This window comes from Brassica oleracea, chromosome C1 (assembly GCF_000695525.1).
Source record: "Brassica oleracea var. oleracea cultivar TO1000 chromosome C1, BOL, whole genome shotgun sequence".
NCBI lineage: Eukaryota > Viridiplantae > Streptophyta > Magnoliopsida > Brassicales > Brassicaceae > Brassica > Brassica oleracea.
Genome location: NC_027748.1, coordinates 2,853,706 through 2,873,327, shown reverse-complemented (window position 1 = coordinate 2,873,327; position 19,622 = coordinate 2,853,706). Strand labels below are relative to the sequence as shown.

General features: G+C 38.6%; 5 protein-coding genes across 7 annotated transcripts; 2 read left to right on the top strand and 3 right to left on the bottom strand.

The window, feature by feature from the left end:
• Positions 1-864: 864 nt before the first annotated feature.
• LOC106327760 (UDP-glucuronate:xylan alpha-glucuronosyltransferase 2) lies at positions 865-4,835 on the bottom strand. Of its 2 annotated transcripts, none has more exons than XM_013766009.1 (4): positions 4,424-4,835; positions 3,702-4,347; positions 2,099-2,624; positions 865-1,442 (listed from the first exon to the last, which is right to left on the bottom strand). In XM_013766009.1, exons 1-4 carry the CDS (start codon positions 4,646-4,648, stop codon positions 1,019-1,021), a joined length of 1,821 nt encoding a protein of 606 aa, XP_013621463.1. In that variant the 5' UTR covers positions 4,649-4,835; the 3' UTR covers positions 865-1,018. The 2 variants fall into 2 exon arrangements, with proteins under 2 accessions (XP_013621463.1, XP_013621471.1); XM_013766017.1 differs by having other exon boundaries at positions 4,419-4,510.
• Positions 4,836-6,480: 1,645 nt separating this feature from the next.
• LOC106343670 (protein TIC 22, chloroplastic-like) lies at positions 6,481-8,724 on the bottom strand. Of its 2 annotated transcripts, none has more exons than XM_013782948.1 (8): positions 8,338-8,724; positions 8,173-8,235; positions 7,775-7,849; positions 7,636-7,689; positions 7,249-7,308; positions 7,071-7,133; positions 6,758-6,793; positions 6,481-6,660 (listed from the first exon to the last, which is right to left on the bottom strand). In XM_013782948.1, the coding sequence occupies exons 1-8, from the start codon at positions 8,692-8,694 to the stop codon at positions 6,562-6,564; spliced, it is 807 nt and encodes a 268-aa protein (XP_013638402.1). In that variant the 5' UTR covers positions 8,695-8,724; the 3' UTR covers positions 6,481-6,561. The 2 variants fall into 2 exon arrangements, with proteins under 2 accessions (XP_013638402.1, XP_013638411.1); XM_013782957.1 differs by having other exon boundaries at positions 8,197-8,235.
• A 311-nt stretch (positions 8,725-9,035) lies between these two features.
• Positions 9,036-11,302, top strand: LOC106324287. The gene is made up of 7 exons (XM_013762285.1): positions 9,036-9,396; positions 9,478-9,566; positions 9,644-9,782; positions 10,093-10,191; positions 10,299-10,421; positions 10,494-10,753; positions 10,843-11,302. Exons 1-7 carry the CDS (start codon positions 9,237-9,239, stop codon positions 10,951-10,953), a joined length of 981 nt encoding a protein of 326 aa, XP_013617739.1. The 5' UTR covers positions 9,036-9,236; the 3' UTR covers positions 10,954-11,302.
• An 815-nt stretch (positions 11,303-12,117) lies between these two features.
• Positions 12,118-14,520, top strand: LOC106298343 (protein WEAK CHLOROPLAST MOVEMENT UNDER BLUE LIGHT-like 1). Its single transcript, XM_013734452.1, has 2 exons — positions 12,118-12,699; positions 12,769-14,520. The coding sequence occupies exons 1-2, from the start codon at positions 12,193-12,195 to the stop codon at positions 14,518-14,520; spliced, it is 2,259 nt and encodes a 752-aa protein (XP_013589906.1). The 5' UTR covers positions 12,118-12,192.
• Positions 14,521-14,742: 222 nt separating this feature from the next.
• LOC106326229 (protein CYPRO4) lies at positions 14,743-17,251 on the bottom strand. Its single transcript, XM_013764256.1, has 2 exons — positions 15,522-17,251; positions 14,743-15,089 (listed from the first exon to the last, which is right to left on the bottom strand). Exons 1-2 carry the CDS (start codon positions 17,166-17,168, stop codon positions 14,808-14,810), a joined length of 1,929 nt encoding a protein of 642 aa, XP_013619710.1. The 5' UTR covers positions 17,169-17,251; the 3' UTR covers positions 14,743-14,807.
• Between the last annotated feature and the right edge of the window lie 2,371 nt (positions 17,252-19,622).

Sequence of the window (19,622 nt, the reverse complement as noted above, 5' to 3'; positions counted from 1 at the left end):
ATCAAATTTATAATTTTCATATTAATTTAGTGAAGACTAAAATAAAGCAAAAAGATCAAAAGAAGACTTAGAAAATAAAATGTCTGAATTGCGATGTATTGTTATTTAATTATAGTTCACGTGTTTTACAAATTAAGGTTCTTTATTACTATAAAATTATGCTAATAGTTATTAACACAAATTTAACTTATGTAACAAATAGATTTTCATGTATTGTTATAAAATAGATACATATTTACATGTTTCTACTTTTAATCGGTTTTGTTCGGTTTATTCGGTTTAATCGGTTATATACCAAACCATATCCAAATCCTACGGTTTTTATAAAATTATATCCATTCGGTTTATATGGTATATACCAAAACCAAACCATATTGTCTATTTCGGTTCGGTTCGGTTCGGTACGGTTCGGTTTTACCATATTGAACAGCCTAGTTTTGGGGCTATTTGATAGATAACTAATTAATTATTAATAGTTTCATTAACTGATATATGATTTGTTAGTCGATACATTTGTTTGATACATGGATTGTTAGATGATAATGAAATTATTAGCTGATATGTTAGTTGATATGTAAATTGTTACCTGCTATGTAAATATTTAGGAGTTACTAGTTTTCGATAAAGCATAAGGGTATTTTCGTCCGCACAGTGTCAAAAAAATACTCATTTTTGAGTTATCCATAATTATGGGCATTCAGCTAATTTGGACTTTAATTGAGTATATTCCACGCATTCACTCATAAAACAATAAGATATTAATGAGAGGTATAAATAACGTGGAAATATACCAGATGCATAAAGTAGGGTAGGGTGGGTACACTTGCACTAAATTAATATCGGTTCATTTCTAGGTCGAGTTCACCACATGAGTTGTGAAACAAAAATAATCGTAAGATTCTTATTGACATGGTCTAAAAATATCACACACAGACAAAAAAATTGAAAAGAAAAGAGAGCAGAACGGGGTCTCATCAGTCTCAGTATTACACATCTATACATATATAGAAAACAAAACTTAGCCTATCAAATAAGAACGTCGTCGTCTTGGATCAGTAACATTGATCCTCCAATGAAAATCAGTGGAACCTCTAAGCCTCGCTCTCCTCCTCTCCCAGTTGATCTCTGTCCTCCTCTGTTTCGTCAACCTACAAAACTTCTGCAAAGACTCATCCATAGCGTCGTGCACTTTCCACCATCTACCGTGCGCCGCGTCGCTAGCGTACACTAGCTGCTCGTCCACGTCGAAGTTGCAGTCGTAGTCTCTGTAACAAAGCCATGGTTTCCACCCCAAGTAGTGGACCGCGTAGAGCTGAGGCGGCTCGGCTGCGAAGAGGTGGTTCTTTATGTTTCTTTCGTTGGTTGTGTTCGACCAGAAGTTCTTTAGAAAGTTCACTCGTCGAGGCAATCGGTGCCACCACACGAATATCTCGTTTAGATACCTGAAAAATACATATGTAGCAACATTTAATTTTGTTCAAATGTATACTACATATAGCATTATTGTTTTTTTCTTGTATGCGGTATAGTTAGTAATGTTATAGAGTATGTTCAGCATTTCTAATATATTACTCTATTTTATTTTTATTTTAATACAGAATTCAGTTTCAATCTAACATCATTTTATTTTAAAATATAAAAAATATAATAAAATAAAAATTGAATATTTCTATTTTACTTTGTTGTAAAATAGGATTCAAAAAAATCTGGTGTTTGATTTTTTTTATAAATATATTAATAGCTGAAGTTAGAAAAAATATGTATATATTAATAGCTTAAATAATTAAGTTAAACAATTTAATTACTTTAACAAATTAATTTTATTATAAGTTAAAAATAAAGTAAAATTGGAAATGATTTAATTCCATATTATATTATTATCTCACATCAATTTAATTAGTGTAATAGTTGAGTGTAAACCACTCGTTAGAGTTTACACTTAACCAACATTAAACTGATGTGAGATAACCAGACCAGATTAGTCGATGCTATCATTAATTAAGCACAATATCAATGAACTATGTAACATATATGCTACATTAGCTATGACATTAAAAACATAAAGTAGTCTTGTATTATTGAAATGGCATGTGCTTACCCTTGATCTCCGCCGTTATATGAAACGATGTCGCTTCGCTGACTCATGATCGTACTAAACGTACAATTAGAAGGCTCAATGACCATTACACCGGAGTTAAATATCCACACATCATTTCCTGTGGCTGACATCTGAGGAAAATGGAAGAGGATGTCAAGGTTACGTAGGATAATGATGTCAGCATCAATGAAGACCACTTTGTCGTAATCCGTCAACTGCCACAGCCGAAACTTGCTGTAATTATATTCATTGTACGAATCTTTTTCGGCGAGTGGGTTTCTGATTCTTAGAATCCGTCGGAGCTTCCATCCCGCGGCTGCGAGAGCTCGGAGTTTAGCAATGGAGATGGAGTCGTCGTGGAGAAGGATGAGATCACGTTTTGTGTTTGTCTGAAGGAGGCTTTGAGCCAACGTTATGGCGCCACAGACGTAAGATTCGGATGAGTGGAGGACTGTTGCGTAGGCTTCACGTTTTGGTCGCCTTGTCTCCGCTTGTATCTTCGTTAGGTCATACACTTTGTCTATACCTGTTTTTGTATATTGTAATCCGAGGAAATTATATTAAATGCTTTGAATAAACTGATGTGTTAAAACGTGCTAACTTATTTTAACTAGTATAAAGTATTATCATACTTCTAGAATATGTTTACCGATTTTGAGAAAACAATGGACTACCACACTAATCAAAGCTTTGATCCTAGTAATCTTAGTTGACCAAAAAGAAAAAAAAATCAAACACATGTAATAATTAAAGATTTGGGTACTGAACAATATATTTTGCATATGTAAGCCATCATCAACCTTATCCGATGATCATTAATTTTGGTTTCTTAAACCTCAAGCAACAGCTAACTAATTCGGCCTACCAACGAATAAGAATGCCTAGCTAGTTTGAAAAGGCAATTAATATTGTTACTTAGTTTTCTTAGCTGTGTATTTTACTCAACAAATATTGTTTACAAAGCTAACTAATTGTGAAATACCACATATTAAGGTATGGTTCCTTTTAATAGTTTTCAAATGTAACATCAGTTAGAAATCGTAGTTTGATCATCTGGCTATATGTGTGAATGTAACGATTGATTCTAATATATACTTCTGAAAATGCAATGTAGCTGGTAAGACAATCAACTTCGGTGGTTAGCAAAAAGACATACCTAAAACACAACCACTAAGGTACTAATAGCTAATTAACACAACAAACATTTAAGCAAAGTATCCAAACATATGACTTATTTTATCATGAATAATAAAGTTGGTACCTTTCACATCAATTTCACGTAATCAAATCTTTTTTAAGTGACAATGTCTTAGTCACTACATACGAGACTTTTCTATCTCAAGTTCAGTTCGAACTTTATTTTCTGCTAAGCTATTTCAATTTTTTTTTAAATCAAATTCAAAACAGAAGTCAAGATAATTTAGCTAGTGATACTCAAAAAATAGTTATCAAAATCAAAAACAAATCAAAGGTTTTTAATTTCATCTTAACATTTATGAATGGGATTTTGGTTTAGTATTGTGTGGTTTGTGTAGTTTAGTTCCTTTACTAAATTGGAATTATTAAACAAACAAAAATAGATTTGTTATGAAATTAATATTACCTTGTGGTGCCCACAAAGGAAGAGCAAGATTGCAAGATCCGATTGGTAAATTAAGCTTCTGCTGTAACCTAACCACCTCAGGCCGATACAACCACCAATCTCCCTCCCTCTTCTCCATATCATCACACCTGAAAATCTCAATCATCGGTTGACACTTACTCCAAAACAACACTTTGCTCTTCCACGTCCAATCCGTTTTCACTTTCTTGACCACCAAGTTAGCTGCCACTAGGTTCACTTGCAGCCTCAAAACCTCTCTTCTCCACCCTTCTTCAGGGTACTTACAAGGCAGCTTCACTATTACCAAATCCAGCTTCTCCAAGCTTTCGAAATCAGGCATTGGTATCTCAGGACATGTGGGAACCTCGGTATCTTCCTCTTCATCTATCCATTCAGGAAACAAGTCGTGCCATGAGAAAAACTTGGAGACACGCTCAAAATGTATGTGAATGGTTTCTCCGTAACGTTTCCATTGTGTGAGATCAGATTCTTCCATGTTCACCATCCCAATCTTTGTTTTCCCTAACCCTCTTGTTATAAGCTCTTCCATAAAACTTGGTGCCTCAAGCTTCGTTTGGTTACTAGAATCTATCTTGTTTATTTGGTTCTCTACAATGAGTTCTTGCATCTTCACTCCTCTCTCCACCTATATCTCCAAAGTGATCAAATAGAAAATAGAAAATAGTTATTATCACAATAAAACAACAAAAACCTCACCTTACCTTGGGAGTGCAATCACGAAAGGAGCATCCAACAAAGGAAGCTGCGCTGCTGAAGTAGACTGATGAAGCAGGGTGGAGAAAAAAAGCAGTCGAGAGAAGAAAAGAGAGAGCAAACAAGATTAGGTTGAATCGTATCAATGTGGATTTGGATGGAACTATCTTCATTATCATCATCATCATCATCATCGTCCTCCCGTTTCTAAATGAAAAACATTTCTCTTTCATCTTGTATATATACTAATAATAATGTTCTAGGGAGTTGTGTGTAGGATGATGATTCTCTTATATATATACGGTCCAAGTAAAGTAGTTAGGGAAGAGAAAAAATAACATAAACATGGCAATTACTAATTACTAATCTATGTAGAGGTTGAGTAAAATAATAAACACATAAAAATTAAAAACGTCTAGAAGAGTTTCATTGGACGGTGTCAAAGGATTTTCTTTACTCAAAAACAAGCCTGATAGATTAATACTAATATAACAAAGATGTGGCCAAAGCTTTAAGGTGGTTGGGATACAAATAATGAAATGAGTGAGCTAATACGTGTGCCTTAAGTTACGTATTAGTTTTGTTCTCAAGTCCAAACGTGGGACCAAAATGACAGTGTAAAGGATACTATAATGGGAACCAACCATCTTCTACATCTCAACCAATGAGTTTATCAGTCAGTCAAGCCACGAATTGTAGGTAAAAATGATATATAGTTAGTAAAGATTCAACACTCGTCCAAATGATCAGTTTGTCTATCAATTCATAAATTCTTGTAATTACTGACGAAATTGTTGAATAAGTTTTGTTACAATACTAAGTTTGGACTACGAGTGATGTATCTGATAGAGACAATCCAACCATCTATTTTTTTCCTTATAAAATGTTTCCACAACTTGATGATCTTAAAAAAGATGAAATATATATGTGTACAAAAAAGGTTACAATGGTTTGTATTCACTAAACTACACCAACTACAGCTTCTGAAAAATAAAAAAAAGAATCATAATAATTCAATGAGATGGAATATGCTTAATGTGAAAAATACACCAAACAAACGTAAGCATTATTCTACTTTTGTTGTTTTTGTTCTTTTCCCACACACATTGGTAGGCCTACCTTACTCTTTTCTTGTGTATTATTTTCAATTTAGTTAAGATATACTATATATCAAATTATTTTAGTATTCCACCAGAACCATGGGAACAACAGAAATTTAATATTATTTATACAACTTTATTACTTGAAATCTAAAATGTACGACGTGATCAACCAGAATCGTTATGGTAAAGTCCTACAAGGCTAAAAGCGTAGAATTAAATAATATTTGAATTAAAAAAGTGGGCATAGATTATATTAAGTGTGTGATTTGCCTGTGTAAGAAAGAGGCAAAATCAATGGGAGAGGGAGCAAATAGAGCAACATTTTTAAGTTCCCCTGTCCACATTGGTTACAGGAGTGACGAATGCTTCTCATCTCATCTCATCTCATCCCTTCTCTCATTTTCTCGTATTTACTTTCATTTAAAGTAATACTCCCTCCGTTTCAATTTAGATAATGTTTCAGAAGGATTATTTTGTTTCAATTTACATCAAGTTTTGAGATTTTAAAGTTAACTTTAACTTTATTGAAAACTGTTCAACCAATTAGATTTTACCATCATTTTTATAATTGGTTAATTGATTTTAAAATTATATCTTTAAAATGTTTTTTTTTTTTAAAATGTAATTTTATTAATCTTTGTGCACTAAGACAAAACATCAAGTATTATGAAACGGAGGAAGTAATTAGTTTGTCTCAATCAAGGATTATCATCACTAATCAAATATTATCATCATTTTAAAGCTGAGATTGTAACAAAAGCTGAGATGTCAAAGTGATTTTACGATGAAAAAATGGAGAAACGAGGATGGTAAGACATTGTAGTTTTTAGGTGACCACAATCTCTTCGGATAAATTTTTGCCGGTTTAAGCTAAAGAAAGTTGGAGAACATCTTGAACCACCATACCCGTAAATGGTATGAAGAACCAAGAGAGTGAATGGTTGTTTTAAGTGGTAAGAGAGTTCTATAATCAAATTATTTTATTGCAAAACCGCCAGAGAAACTGTTTTGTCAAATGAAAAATACACACACTCTGTTTTTCATCATTTTATATCTTTGATCACCTCTTGCATGTGTTGTGCATAGCTTCTTCCTGGTGGAATGAATATCACATCTTCCCAGCCTGAATTCTTCTCGCTCCTCTACATTAATCATTCAATTCATATTTCATCAGATTATCACTGGGTTTGTTGCATTAATATTTTACGATCTCTTTAAACAAAGAATAATAATAGATACCTCCATTTTCCTCAGAACATCTTCCGAGCTCCCAACCTGTGAAAGGGCAAGGTTGATTAGTTTCATGGTGAAGATAAGAAGACTCTCAACAAACTAATGCTGTGGAACTTCTTTATAGTATTGATCTATATATATAAGGTATGATATCTATAGTTTTCCCTTTCTCTCGCTGTACTTGCTCTGAATAAACAGAAAGCATATGAACACAGACCATGTAAAGCCCAATGAATGCTAAAAATCACGTGTTTTCTTAAATCAAGGTGTCGAATGTAATTACTGGCCCTTCAAATACAAGACGAATAGGAATCATTACCATAATTTGTTGTTCTCCTCTCGATGCTCTTGTATACTTTGAAAGTTCCCTCTCTAAATCTTCCTGAAAGAGGTCGCAGCAGATATAGTTTGTCAATAACAATAAAGTAAAGGTTATCTGGATCGCCCTTTTGGCTTTTAAGTAATTTTATTAGACGTGGGAGAAGAACTTGACTAACCTTACTGAAATATACAGGGCAGTAACGTTTATTTTTTTTCCTCACTACAAGAAGCTCAGACTGCAGATGGCAACAACATATATGAAAAACAGGCAAAGACATAGCAAAAACACCAAAACATAAGGGAGCTTCATCGGTGTAGATAAGCGCAGAGAACATGTAAAAAATTAAGATAGTAGTATTACTAATTAAGTGAAGGATCCATGAATACAAAAGCGGGCATTACAGTGCATCTCTTCAATTGTTTTAAATTTTTTTTTAATACCAGACTAATAATTGCAGCAGTATACAAACTTTAGCTTCAGAGCAGTAAGCAAAACAAGAAAAAAAGACAGGCAAAACAAATGATTGATGTCTAAGAGCAAGAGAATTTGTAAGAAAAACTACCTGGAATACAGGAACTCCATCAAACCCATTCTTACTAGCTGAGGAGGACTTGAGCTGGAACACAAGCATTTCTAGCACTTTAGGATAAGATTCAAAATAACTAAATAACTAGTAAACAATAAGTGTACGATGAAGCAACCTCCAATGCATTCTTTATTTGGATAGGATCTGGCAGGAAGCGAAAAGAAATCCCCTCAACTTTTAACAAGTACACCTGTCAACAACAACATCCTCTTCAAACCTCAGGGCAATGAATTCGACATCGGACAAATAAAATTGCAGCCACCAGGACCCACGCAAATACAAATGTATCTGTCAGTTCCAAGCCTAGACTCTAGACTCTAGAGCAATGCTAACCAAGTAAATGAACAGGAGACATGAACAAGTCAACTGAGATTGAACCCCTCCGATCACATAAACTAGTAATAGACAGAGATACAGTATTACAGGAAGTTTTGTTTCTTTCCATATGTTCCAACGTCAGCTTAAGTGAGTCAACAATGGCTTTCTACAGTGATAAAAGAGATTGGGAGCTACCAGGTCAAGATTAATGGGAACGACCTTAGCATTGGTTTTCAATTCTCTCCTCCGCATACGCGCCTGCAAGGGATGATAATTGAGTGTCAAGAGCTCATAAAGTCAGAAACTTTCAATCTTGGGTGGATAGTAAAAAGGAAGATAAAGAGGAAAAAAAAGCAAAACCTGAGCAAGAAAAGCTTCAGCATCCTCTTGACGGAAACAGAGCAAACCGATAGACTTGTCTCCGGTAGGATCCGAGATGAGAACGAACTCGCTATTCGTGTTGCTAACCGTAAACACCGAGGTCCCAGCTAGAGCTTTCGCGACGTGAGACGGATTCAAAGTAGTCGTGGAAGAAGGCTTGGAGGATTGCGAGACTGAGGCGAAGGGTGGAGAAAGAGGAGAGAAACGTCGGTTGGTTAAGGCTTCGGCGAGACGTTTGGTGTCTTCGAAACGGGAGGAGAGGTCGGAGGCGAAGCGGTTACAGTGGTGGTGAAGGAAGGAGAGGAAAGGATTGGGTTTTACTGATGATGACTCCATTTTTTTGGATTTGCAGAAGAACGAAAGAAGAGGAAGCTGTAGTGAAAGGAGAAAGAAAGAGTTAAAAAGGCTCAGAGTTTCGGCCCATCTCTCATCTTCTGGGCTTTCTTTATTCGGCCTTTCGTCTGAGAAAGTAAGAGTTAAAAAGGCTCAAAGTTTCGGCCCATCTATCATATTGGGCTTTACTTGTTCGGCCTTTCGTCGTCAATAACAGTTAATGAAAGAAAAAAGATTAGGGGTAAAAGTGTCTTTTGTGTAAAATCTCGGTTAATTAGCGAACCAGCGATGTGTCTTTAATTAATTAAACACGTTCGTACTATTTAATTACACAACTAACATTAACACTGTGTGTTCGGTAATAATTCGAAGCTGCTCCTCTCGTTGCGATTTCCTTTTTCTCGAGAAATCGAATCATCTTATACTTTCCTCAGATTAAAGCATAAAAAAAGTGTTAATCGAAGCGAGTTTTCCACTTTCTAGAGATCGATCTTCAACACAGAGTGATAAAGAGAGGAATATGGAGGGATGAAGGCGGAGGAGAGATGGCGAGGGGAGGAGGAGAGTGGACAGTCACCGGAGGCGGAGTTGTCTCCTACAAAAGAATAACACTACTCGTTTGCTCTTTCAACATTCTCATTGCCCTCTTTGTTCTCCGCTTTCTCTATGCATCTTCTCTCCACTTCTATCCCAATCACCACAATGGTTCGCCCTCTTTTTTGATTTTGCTTCATATTGATTGTTTGTATCTAAAGCTTCTGCCTTTTTCATTTTTTTCTTATCCAGCCGTTAGGTACACGTCAGATGAGATTAGGAAAATGGAGGAATCTACTCGGATTCGAAGATCCAAACATCCTTCTGAGCTTGTTAGATTGGTTAGTTGAATGGAACTTCTCTATTTTTTTTAGATTGATGCGTTGGGTCTCATCAGATGTTTTTGTCATCATAATAGGTGAAGAAGCTGAAACATGATGTCGCCACATCAGAATCAAGTGTTGAGCTCTCTCCTAATGTGAAAGGCAAACTAGTTGATGAGATCTTGGAGCGTTTGAAAAGATTAGAGGAGAAGTCTAATGTTACACTTGTGAGAGGTTTGTGCTGTTTTCAAATCCTACATAATTAAAAAAAAAAAATTGGATCTTTGTTTCGCTTACTAAGCTATATCTTTAAAACAAATCAGTTACCTGCTAAGGGTTTGTCTTCTTGCTCGTTGAAATGTGATTGATGGTGTCTTTTTTTTTGACCTGATTTGTTTTATTTACTTAAACTGTGCAAGATGTGTTAGATGTCAAGGACTCAATTTAGTAATTAGAAGTGGAATATAGCTCATGTAACTAATAATGTTGCCGTCCATTCAATGTATGATCTGTAATACCTTGTTATGTTCATTTGGCGAAACAGAAGCTGTAGAAACGTGGCGCAGTGAGAAGCTGAAGGAAGCTAAAGAGCTGATTCAGGAACAAAATGGTGTTAATTCCACAGTGATAGTGGAGGAAGCAGGTATATTTACTCATTTAAGAGCGATTACTAAGTTAATGGATCATTGTTTAATATAAGTAGAGTTGAACTCTCTCTCTTACTAAGTTAGTACTGTAACTGTAATATAGGGATGCTTGTAAGAGCGTTGGAGCTGGAGTGGGATGCGTTGTCTGAAGAGATTGGGTTTTGGTTACCTGCTGAGGTTCACAATGAAGAGCACGATGATAAACCTGAAGGAGAGGAAGAGCCTGGTACTATTACTCATTCTCTGATTTTGCATAAATGTAATTTGTTTATAACTCATGAATTTTTGGAATTTACAGAGGAAATATTAGCAGGGAGACCAGTGCCAGGTGTATGTAATGTAGAGCTTCACACAGATTACGGTGGTGCTGCGGTGAGATGGGGACTTACACATCACAAAGAGAGTGCAGCTGATTGTTGCCAAGCTTGCTTAGACCAGGCAAAGCGCGCTAAACCCGGAGAGATGAGATGCAACATATGGGTTTATTGCCCATCTGAGTTTGGTTGCTTTTCTCCAGATATTTATGAGCATAAACATCAGGAATGTTGGCTTAAATACGTAAGAAAAGTTTCTTCGTTCACTATAGTTTCCTTGAGATTATTACTTAGTCTAAGTCGGATTATTAAGCTTGGCTCATTAAATTGCAGGCAGAGAAGCCAAAACGGAGCTTTAAAGACAGATACTCAGAGGCTTACAGAAATAACCACCCAAAAGCGCCTACTATCGTTCCTTGGGTTTCAGGTGTTGTAACGGCTTGAGCTAAAAAAAAACATGTCGATTGGACAGGACTGTTTGATGAGACAGTAGGAGAGAGATAGTGTTTGGTTATCTCATGTTGTGTTGCCATCCTTCAGAGTCTTGATAAGTTGAAGTACCGGACCAAGATGCTAACATCTTTGGCCAAGTTGTATACGAGAATATAATGTTTTTTTTTGTTTCTTGTTTTTATTTGTTCGTCTTTGCAACACATACCATAACACATGGTCGAAGGTCGGAATATGGTATCACGAATCATGTTTTTTTTTGTCATGTTCAACTCTCTTAGTGGCCACCTCATAGTGATGTAAACTGTACTCTACTGGTTTTGTTTATTTTTCAGTTTTCTAAGGATTCTAGAGTGTTCAACCAAAATCCTTTTTTCTAGTCTAACTAAATAAATAGTTGCTATATCCTTGCTTTTGCTTACATTTATATATATTTGAACTCATGTTCTCGTACCATTTTTGTAAATGTTTGTCTGGTACCGTTGTTGTAATATATCCCCTGTATGGTGATGTGAATGTGCAGGAGAAATAGTGGATATAGATTGATATAAAGCAGGTATCAGAAGAGAAAGAGTTGATGGGAGAGAGAGAGAGAGTTGAGAAACTAAAAGAGGAGTGGGACTCGCAAAGACTTGAATTCTACGAACAAACAAGGCTCACTGCCTCACAAGGAAAGAGAAACAGGTGGAAAGTGGAAAAGATGAAGAACAAGATGATGATGATGGGTTTACTGAGCACCGGTAAAAAGTTTATGAATGAAAAGCTATCTATGGACATGACATCATCTTTTTTTGTTGTGTCGACCAAAATTTTGTCTCCTGGTTCTAACAGTGAGTTGTGACCACAGTCAGGTTGTATGCGACAGAGAGATACAACAGAGCTATATGGTTAAGGTTAGTTAGGGACAAATGTCTATATCCGGTAAGTATGTTATTAAAACATCACATTACAATTCTGGAATGAATACATAATTAAAAATAGGAATCAGAAGAAAGCGAATATTATTGAGGGAAAGAGAGGTTCATCAACCATTTGTTTCCAGGATTATCTCTTTTCTAATTATAGACTTTTGAATTGTCTACCTCTTGTTACTTGTCTAATAAAAAAAAACTTATTAACCGGAAACATCATTGATTTCATTTCTCTCCTCTACTTTCTTCATTCTTTTTTCTCTTGCAAGTTTCTTTTTGTTGATTTCTTTCTTTTAACGTTTGCCTTTGTAAGCTTCCTCCAATGGAAGATTTGAAATTACCAGAAGCAGTATCTCCTCCTCCTCCAGAAGAAACATCAAATGATAGCGGCGACGTTGGAATCACAGAGCCTGAGTTGCAGCAGCCTCACGCAAATGAACAACAATCTGAATCAAATGAATATTCAACTGAAAATGAGAAAATTTATATGGATGACACTTTTTTGCCCTCCGGTTTATCAAGCAGTCAAGCAGAAGAAGCACAAGATTTTGTTTCTGAGATTGTTCTGCCTAGAGTGAAGATTAAGAATGGAGCAGTGGGTGCACCAAGAGTGCCTTCAAGATCTCTTTCTTCCCTAAGAAGCCTTGGATCTCCAAGAGCACTCTTGTCTCCAAGATTTGGAGTATCATCATCACCTTTGAGCAATGGAACACCCAACTCTTACAGACACTCCATTGACACAGCATCTCCTTTTGAATCTGTTAAAGAAGCTGTCTCAAAATTTGGAGGAATCACAGATTGGAAAGCACATAGAATGGAAGTACTAGAGGTAATGCTCCTTGCCTGTATCTTTGCATTTTTATTTAACCAAGACTTGTGCTCACTATCTTTTATGCAGAGACGCAAGTTTGTGGAACAAGAACTTGAAAAGCTGGAAGAGCAGATCCCTGAGTACAAGAAAAATTCAGAAACCGTTGAGATGTCAAAGTTTCTAGCCGTTGAGGAGTTAGAGAACACAAAGAGACTCATTGAAGAGTTGAAGCTTAATCTCGACAAGGCGGAGACAGAAGAGAAACAAGCAAAGCAAGACTCAGACCTTGCAAAGATGAGAGTTGAGGAGATGGAACAAGGAATAGCTGGCGAAGCCAGCGTTGCAACCAAAGCACAGCTCGAAGTGGCTCAAGCCAGACACACATCTGCAATCTCGGAACTAGAATCCGTCAAGGAAGAGTTGCAAGCTCTGGAAAGTGAGTATGATGCTTTGGTAGAAGAGAAAGAGGTGGCTGTGAAGGAAGCAGAAGAAGCAGTTAAGGCTTCTAAAGAAGTTGAGAGGAAAGTTGAAGAGCTCACTATAGAGCTGATAGCTTCAAAGGAGTCTTTGGAGTGTGCGCACTCTTCTCATTTGGAAGCTGAAGAGCATAAGATTGGAGCGGTCGTGTCGCGTGATCAGGAGACTCACAAGTGGGAGAAGGAGCTAAAGCAAGCGGAGGAAGAGCTTCAGAAGCTAAAGCACCATATAGTTTCAACGAAAGAGCTGAAAGCGAAACTTGACTTTGCTTCAGCGCTGCTTCTTGATTTGAAGAAAGAACTTGAAGATTATAACGAATCATCCAAGGAGAAGTCTCACGCAGATGTGCAAACAGCTGTTGCTTCTGCAAAGAAGGAGTTAGAAGAAGTCAATGTGAACATCGAGAAAGCGAGTTCCGAAGTGAAATGTTTGAAGGTTGCATCATCTTCCTTGAGAATGGAGCTTGAGAAAGAGAGATCAGCGCTTGACTCGATTAAGAAAAGAGAAGGGATGGCGTCGATAGCGGTAGAGTCTCTAGATGCTGAGATAGACATAACCAGGGTCGAGATAGCTCTCGTTGCGTCCAAGGTAAAAGAAGCTAGAGAGGAGACGATGGAGCTGCCAAAGCAGCTCCACCAAGCAGCTCAAGAGGCTGATGAAGCGAAGTCATTAGCTGAACTCGCTCGCGAGGAGCTGAGAAAGTCTCAAGAAGAAGCAGAGAAGGCTAAGGCTGGAGCAAGCACAGTGGAGAGCAGATTAGTCGCAGCTCAGAAAGAAATCGAAGCTTCTAAAGCTTCGGAGAGATTGGCGTTAGCCACCATCAAGGCCTTGCAAGAGAGCGAGTCTGCTTTCAAGGAAAACAGTGTTGATTCTCCGAGGAGTGTGACGCTGACGCTAGATGAGTACTATGAGCTCAGCAAACGTGCTCATGAGGCTGAAGAGGTAGCCAACGCAAAGGTTGCAGCAGCGGTTTCTGAGATTGAGGAAGCTAAAGAAACAGAGAAGAGGAACTTGGAGAAGTTGGAGGAAGTGAACAGAGAGATGGATTCGAGAAAGAAAGCGTTAGCAGAAGCTATTGAGAAGGCTGAGAAGGCTAAAGAAGGGAAGTTAAGTGTAGAACAAGAACTGAGAAAATGGAGGGAAGAACATGATGTAAAGAGAAAGAATGATGACGATGAAGTGAACACAGTGAAAAGTCATGGAGAAGAGTCTAAGGAGAAAGAAGAAGAGTCTAAGGAGAAAGAAGCAGAGTCTAATGGAACTGAAACAAACACAACTCCACAAGCAATTCCTGGAAAGAAAAAGAAGAAACTCTTCCCAAGATTTTTAATGTTCATGATGAAGAAGAAGTCAAATAAGTGAGTTTGATATGAACAAGTTGATTATGTATATTCTATTAAATGTAAAAGTTTATATTATAGAAGAAGAGTTAAGCACTAATTACCAGTCATGTTAAGTTGAAGGAACTGGATAAGCTTTCTTCATGCTAACCTTCTAGCTTCTTTCAAATGAAAACAGGAAACCCATAACATAACCAACTAAAAACTCAATGTCACACCAAAGTAGTTAAGGTCTTGTGTTTCACATGGTTACAAACAATACTAGGATTCGAATTATATAGACTTACGGTCCATCACTTGCTTGTTTCATCATCGCTTGCTGGATAAGCTGAAAGAGCTGACTTTCATGGGAGTTGCAATGACCAGAGGCGCTTCAGGTGAACCAGAGATTGCAAAGTTGTCATTCATGAAGCGACTGTCAACAATAGATTCATTCCGAAGGACTATCTTGTAGCAATAGCATTTCTTCAGGCCTTCCTGTTCATGGTAGCATTCATGAGATCCGTTCTTCACTTGCTGAAAGTTCCATATCACACTGAATTTGCCAACGGTTGCCACCACATGACGCTCTTGTTTCCCATCCTCCGTGACCTGTACATATCCAAATTCACCAACAAAGAAACACTTAAGATTGATTACCAAAAGGTAATAGCAGACAAATAAGGAACTCTATAACCTGTAATTTTAAAAACTGTGAGACAAACTGAACAAGACAATACAGCTTTTATTGCACAGGCAAAGGTCACGTTATGAGAACTGTACTTCAACTAAGAAATAAACTTCTCCAGTAGTCAATATAAATGGAAACACCTGCATAAAGTCACCAACTCAGCTAGTGGAATGGCATCAAAAGGAAGCAATCCAACAAAAAGAAAAATCAATATGTTTGTCTTCCAGAAAATTCATGGAGTTCAAAGACTATATGCACTCTACTAAGAAAACATGCAAACAATGATGCAGTTAGTTTAGAGTAAGACCGTCACTTAGGCGCACAATATAAGCAGCAAATAGAGTTTTGCTTACCCATGAGAACTGAGCATTGCGGAACTTCTTGTTAGATCCAGCTAAATGAGCATCAAGAGGTCTTAGCTTCAGCAACCTTGGTGCAGCTATCTTATTCCCCATGCGACCCTCGAAGCCAGTCTTGGTTTTACCAGCCTTGTCAGTGAAAAGGGTACAGATAACAATCAGATACGTATCAGTCGTACCAACAATCCATTTCCCATCGAAAGTAGCATCCACATGAGTCACAGGCGCACCAAGTCCAGGGAAAGCAGTCTTCGCCTGCCTCATAGTATTACTCGAGTAAAGCCTAATCTTCCCATCAAGAGAGCCAACCACAATAGATCCATCACCAGTGGTCGCAAAGCACTGGAAGTTAGTCCCTCTAGAAAACTGATGCCCCTGCGCCCAATTCAAAACCGGGGCACTGGCAGCAGCAAGATCCTGAACCATCCCGTACCTATCACGCATATCCCACCTGCAAAGCCTATTGTTATCCAAACCAAGAAAGGTCGACGCAGACGGGTCCAATTGAGCACCTTTACCATCGTTAGTAATATCACTCATAGAGATATCAACTCCATCTTTCTCAAACTTCCACTCGGATATAACCTTCCCTGTCTCAATATCAAGCTGATGGATCCCTCGGTTCTGACTCATGGGACTCATGAGCAGCATGTTAGTCTCAGCTCTCATTAAAAGAGCCTTCCTGGGCGCAGAGTGAGCTTTACCATAACCAGCCTCGAAGTTAACACAAACACCTTTCCCTTGAATCCCTTGCCTCATGTTCTTGAACACCTGAATACCAGAATCCCCCACGAGGAAGCTATTATCCAACGCACCGAGAGCTAAGCTATGTATCCCTTCGCTCGTAGCTTCCTCAAAGGCTTCAGTCAAATCCTGCGCATCTCTCAACGGAGTCGCGGACTGTGGACTCTTGAGCAAAATATCGTCAGCGTCTTCCCACATTGAATCATCAGCAGCTTCCGGATTCGCCCACCCGATGAAATCTTTCCCGAAGATCTTGGCCTTGCTAGCTTCGTTAAACTCGACGCCGTGATTGTTCTCGAACAAGCAGCTGTTGTAGCTGTTTACGTAATCGGCGAAGCCTTCGGCGGTGGCGAATTTCAACGCCCAGACGCCTTTAGCGACGAAATCGACGCGGCGCTGGTCTTTATACGCCTTCAATTGCATCTCCTCCGATACCTTCTCGCGGATCTTTCCCCCGACCTTCAACACCCACCATTCATTCTCCGAATCTTGATTTTTATCATCGTCGTCTTCTTCTTCTTCTTCCTCGTTTACTTGAGAGGTTTTCACGAAGGAGTAAGCGGTGGATTTCTCGGCAGTGATCCATTTCGCTTTGGGAGTGTTGCCGTTGATGTAACGGAAAAGCCGAGCTGAGTTCTCCGTAGTAGACGGAGGAAGTGTGTATTTCAGCTTCAGGGATTTGAGCTTCGCGTCGACGTCGTCGAGTGACGACGAAGGAGGTTTAGGAAGACGACCACCGGAGGAGGGAGACGGAGCTAACGTATCGTCTCTAGAGTCCTCGAACTTGTCTTCGTCTTCTGATTCTTCTTGGCCGTCTCTTCGTTCTTCGTACTCTTCGTATTCTTCCTCGTCTGATGTACAGATCTCTAGATCTTCCTGACTGTGAGCTGCTCCCATCTCGAAGAAACTCTAAATGAGAGAGAGGTGGAGAGAATCTGGAGATTCAAATTGAAGGTGGGAAACTGTAGTAGTAGAAGAAGGAGGAGGAGACGAGCGTAAATTCGAAATTTGAAAATTTAGGGTTAGACGTTGTGTTCCCCTTTAACCACTTAGATTGGCGATAACCGGCTACAGCCAGTAAACAGACCCGAAATAATAACAAACAAATACCGGGCACAGCCCGTTAATTGGGCTTATTTATTTATTTTTCAAGAAAAAAGAAATCAGGAAGTTAACCAGCGGGTAAGATCATATAGGATCCGGATCTTTCGAATAAAAGAATTCTATACCCAATAGACACACTTAGACACTTGGTAGATTTCGGTTCGGATACCACCAGTTTCGGATTATTATGTTAATCATATATATATATTTACCAAATAAAATAATTTACATATAAATTGAATTGGTCTAGTGGTTTTTTTTGTTTTGTAACACAAACTTCATTAAACTAGAAGATTCAAAACCCTTTTGGGTTCAATACAAACGACGACTCATAAAGGGCTTGCTTAGCTAAACTGTCTGCAACCTTGTTTTTTTTCCGGGGGATTCAAACAAAGGAGATACTCACAAAAGACATAGATAGAATAATAATGTCTCCAACAATCCCATAAATCTCTGCTACAGCATTTTCATCGTTGATTGCTTTAATGAGTTGAGAGGAGTCTGACTCGCACTGGATCTTCTGGATTCTCAGGTCCTTGCATTTGTTAATCGCTGCTCTTCGTGCTAGGCCTTCTGCGACGAAGCTTGGGGCCATTGTTCTTGCTGGAAGGTTATCAGGTGACCAAGTCCTACTGTCTGTGTAGCTCCATTCCAAGCTCCATCCGATTGCACAGAGGCAGTGTCCGCCGTTATGGTCAACAGGGGGGAGAGGGAGGCTCGTGATGATTGAGATGCCTTGCTCTGTGCATTGGTCCATTCCTTTGTAGTTGTTATCGCTTTAGTTAATGTTTCTTCTGGGTTGCTCTGTTTTTTGTTAAAAATCAGTGTGTTCTTCGCGTTCCAAAGAGTCCATAAGATCCAGAGGGCCAAGCGGCCTAGGACTAGTCCAGTGGGGGGGAGAGTATCCAGCGTGCATAGCACCGGCCAGCCACTTGCTAAATCTATTAATCCACTCTAATCAAAGCTGTGTTTGAAAGGGGTTAGTTCACATACCTTTTTAGCAAAGCTGCAGTGGAGTAGGAGATGATTGATAGATTCAGTCTCGCCGCATCTAACACACTTGGGATCAACTTCAATGTTGCGGTGGAGAAGTTGTTCTCCAACTGGTATAGCTCGGTTCATCACTTTCCAAAGGAATAGTTTGACTTTTGGAGCTGTATGTAGGTTCCAAACCCCTCTTTGCCAATCAAAATCAGCAGGCAGCGTAGGCGGTGCCAGTATTATTTGATTGTCTTTGAGTCCCGTTTGGTACCCTGATTTTGTAGTATACTCCCCAGTGAGAGTACGAAGCCATATAAGTTTATCCGGAGCCCCAGACTTGCTTGGTTTGATGAGGAGTATCTTCTCTTCCACGAAGGGAGCTATCAGTTGGATCTTTTCTCTATCCCATTCTCCTGTGTTGTGGTCAATGAGCTCTGCAACTTTGGTATCTTGGAGCGCTTCAGCCACAGGTCCTATCGGTCTCTCTTGAGAGGTTAAGCTCAGCCATGGGTCGCTCCATACCTTTACTGACTCTCCGTTTCCAATGGCCCATCCAGCATTCTTTACGATTAAATCTCTGCCTATCAACACACTTCTCCATCCATGCGATGCGGCAGTCCGACATGGGACAGTGAGAAAGCCCTCATCGCAGCAATATTTGCCTTTCAGCACTCTGCTAAGGAGTCCTTCGGGCTGATTTAAAACTCTCCATCTCAATTTTGCCAAAAACGCATCATTAAAACATTCAAAATCTTGGAATCCAAGTCCTCCTTTTCCTTTTGGTTTCACCATGGAATCCCATGAGACCCAAGCGATTTTACGAACTCCGTCACTACTGTCCCACCAGAATCTTGTCAATGCCGACTGGATTTTCTTCGTCAGGGATTTGGGCAGCTTGAAACAAGTCATCGCGTGGGAGGGAATGGGCGTTAGGGCGCTTCGTAGCATAGTCATTTTCCCAGCTGTTGATAGGAACTTGTTGGACCATCCGACGGCTTTTATCTTGATTCTATCGACTATTGATGTGAAGAGATCCCTTTTTCTTCTCCCGAAGTGTTCTGGTAGTCCTAAATACTTGCCCACTCTTCCTTCTTTGTGTATAGACAAGATTCCCTTCATCACATCTTTAAGCTCAGTTGGCGTCTTCCTTGAAAAAGAGATGGAAGACTTGTCCACATTTATTTAAATACTCGACCATTAGCGTAGCCAACCCGATTAAAGTTTCTAAAATATCAAATTTTATAAAAATAAGTAGTATTGAATTGC

Bases quoted from the DNA above. Each gene is read 5' to 3' on its own strand.
- LOC106326229 (XM_013764256.1), bottom strand. From the start codon at position 17,168: ATGGGAGCAGCTCACAGTCAGGAAGATCTAGAGATCTGTACATCAGAC. The intron at 15,090-15,521 runs GTAAGCAAAACT...GGATATGTACAG, and splicing joins GCAATGCTCAGTTCTCATGG to GTCACGGAGGATGGGAAACA.
- LOC106343670 (XM_013782948.1), bottom strand. From the start codon at position 8,694: ATGGAGTCATCATCAGTAAAACCCAATCCTTTCCTCTCCTTCCTTCAC. The intron at 8,236-8,337 runs GTTTTGCTTTTT...CATCCCTTGCAG, and splicing joins CTGAAGCTTTTCTTGCTCAG to GCGCGTATGCGGAGGAGAGA. The intron at 7,690-7,774 runs GTTGCTTCATCG...CTTGTGTTCCAG, and splicing joins AAATAAAGAATGCATTGGAG to CTCAAGTCCTCCTCAGCTAG.
- LOC106324287 (XM_013762285.1), top strand. From the start codon at position 9,237: ATGGCGAGGGGAGGAGGAGAGTGGACAGTCACCGGAGGCGGAGTTGTC. The intron at 9,567-9,643 runs GTTAGTTGAATG...TCATCATAATAG, and splicing joins CTTCTGAGCTTGTTAGATTG to GTGAAGAAGCTGAAACATGA. The intron at 10,754-10,842 runs GTAAGAAAAGTT...ATTAAATTGCAG, and splicing joins AGGAATGTTGGCTTAAATAC to GCAGAGAAGCCAAAACGGAG.
- LOC106327760 (XM_013766009.1), bottom strand. From the start codon at position 4,648: ATGAAAGAGAAATGTTTTTCATTTAGAAACGGGAGGACGATGATGATG. The intron at 2,625-3,701 runs GTAATATTAATT...ATACAAAAACAG, and splicing joins TCCTTTGTGGGCACCACAAG to GTATAGACAAAGTGTATGAC. The intron at 1,443-2,098 runs GTAAGCACATGC...TGTATTTTTCAG, and splicing joins TATAACGGCGGAGATCAAGG to GTATCTAAACGAGATATTCG.
- LOC106298343 (XM_013734452.1), top strand. From the start codon at position 12,193: ATGGAAGATTTGAAATTACCAGAAGCAGTATCTCCTCCTCCTCCAGAA. The intron at 12,700-12,768 runs GTAATGCTCCTT...TCTTTTATGCAG, and splicing joins ATAGAATGGAAGTACTAGAG to AGACGCAAGTTTGTGGAACA.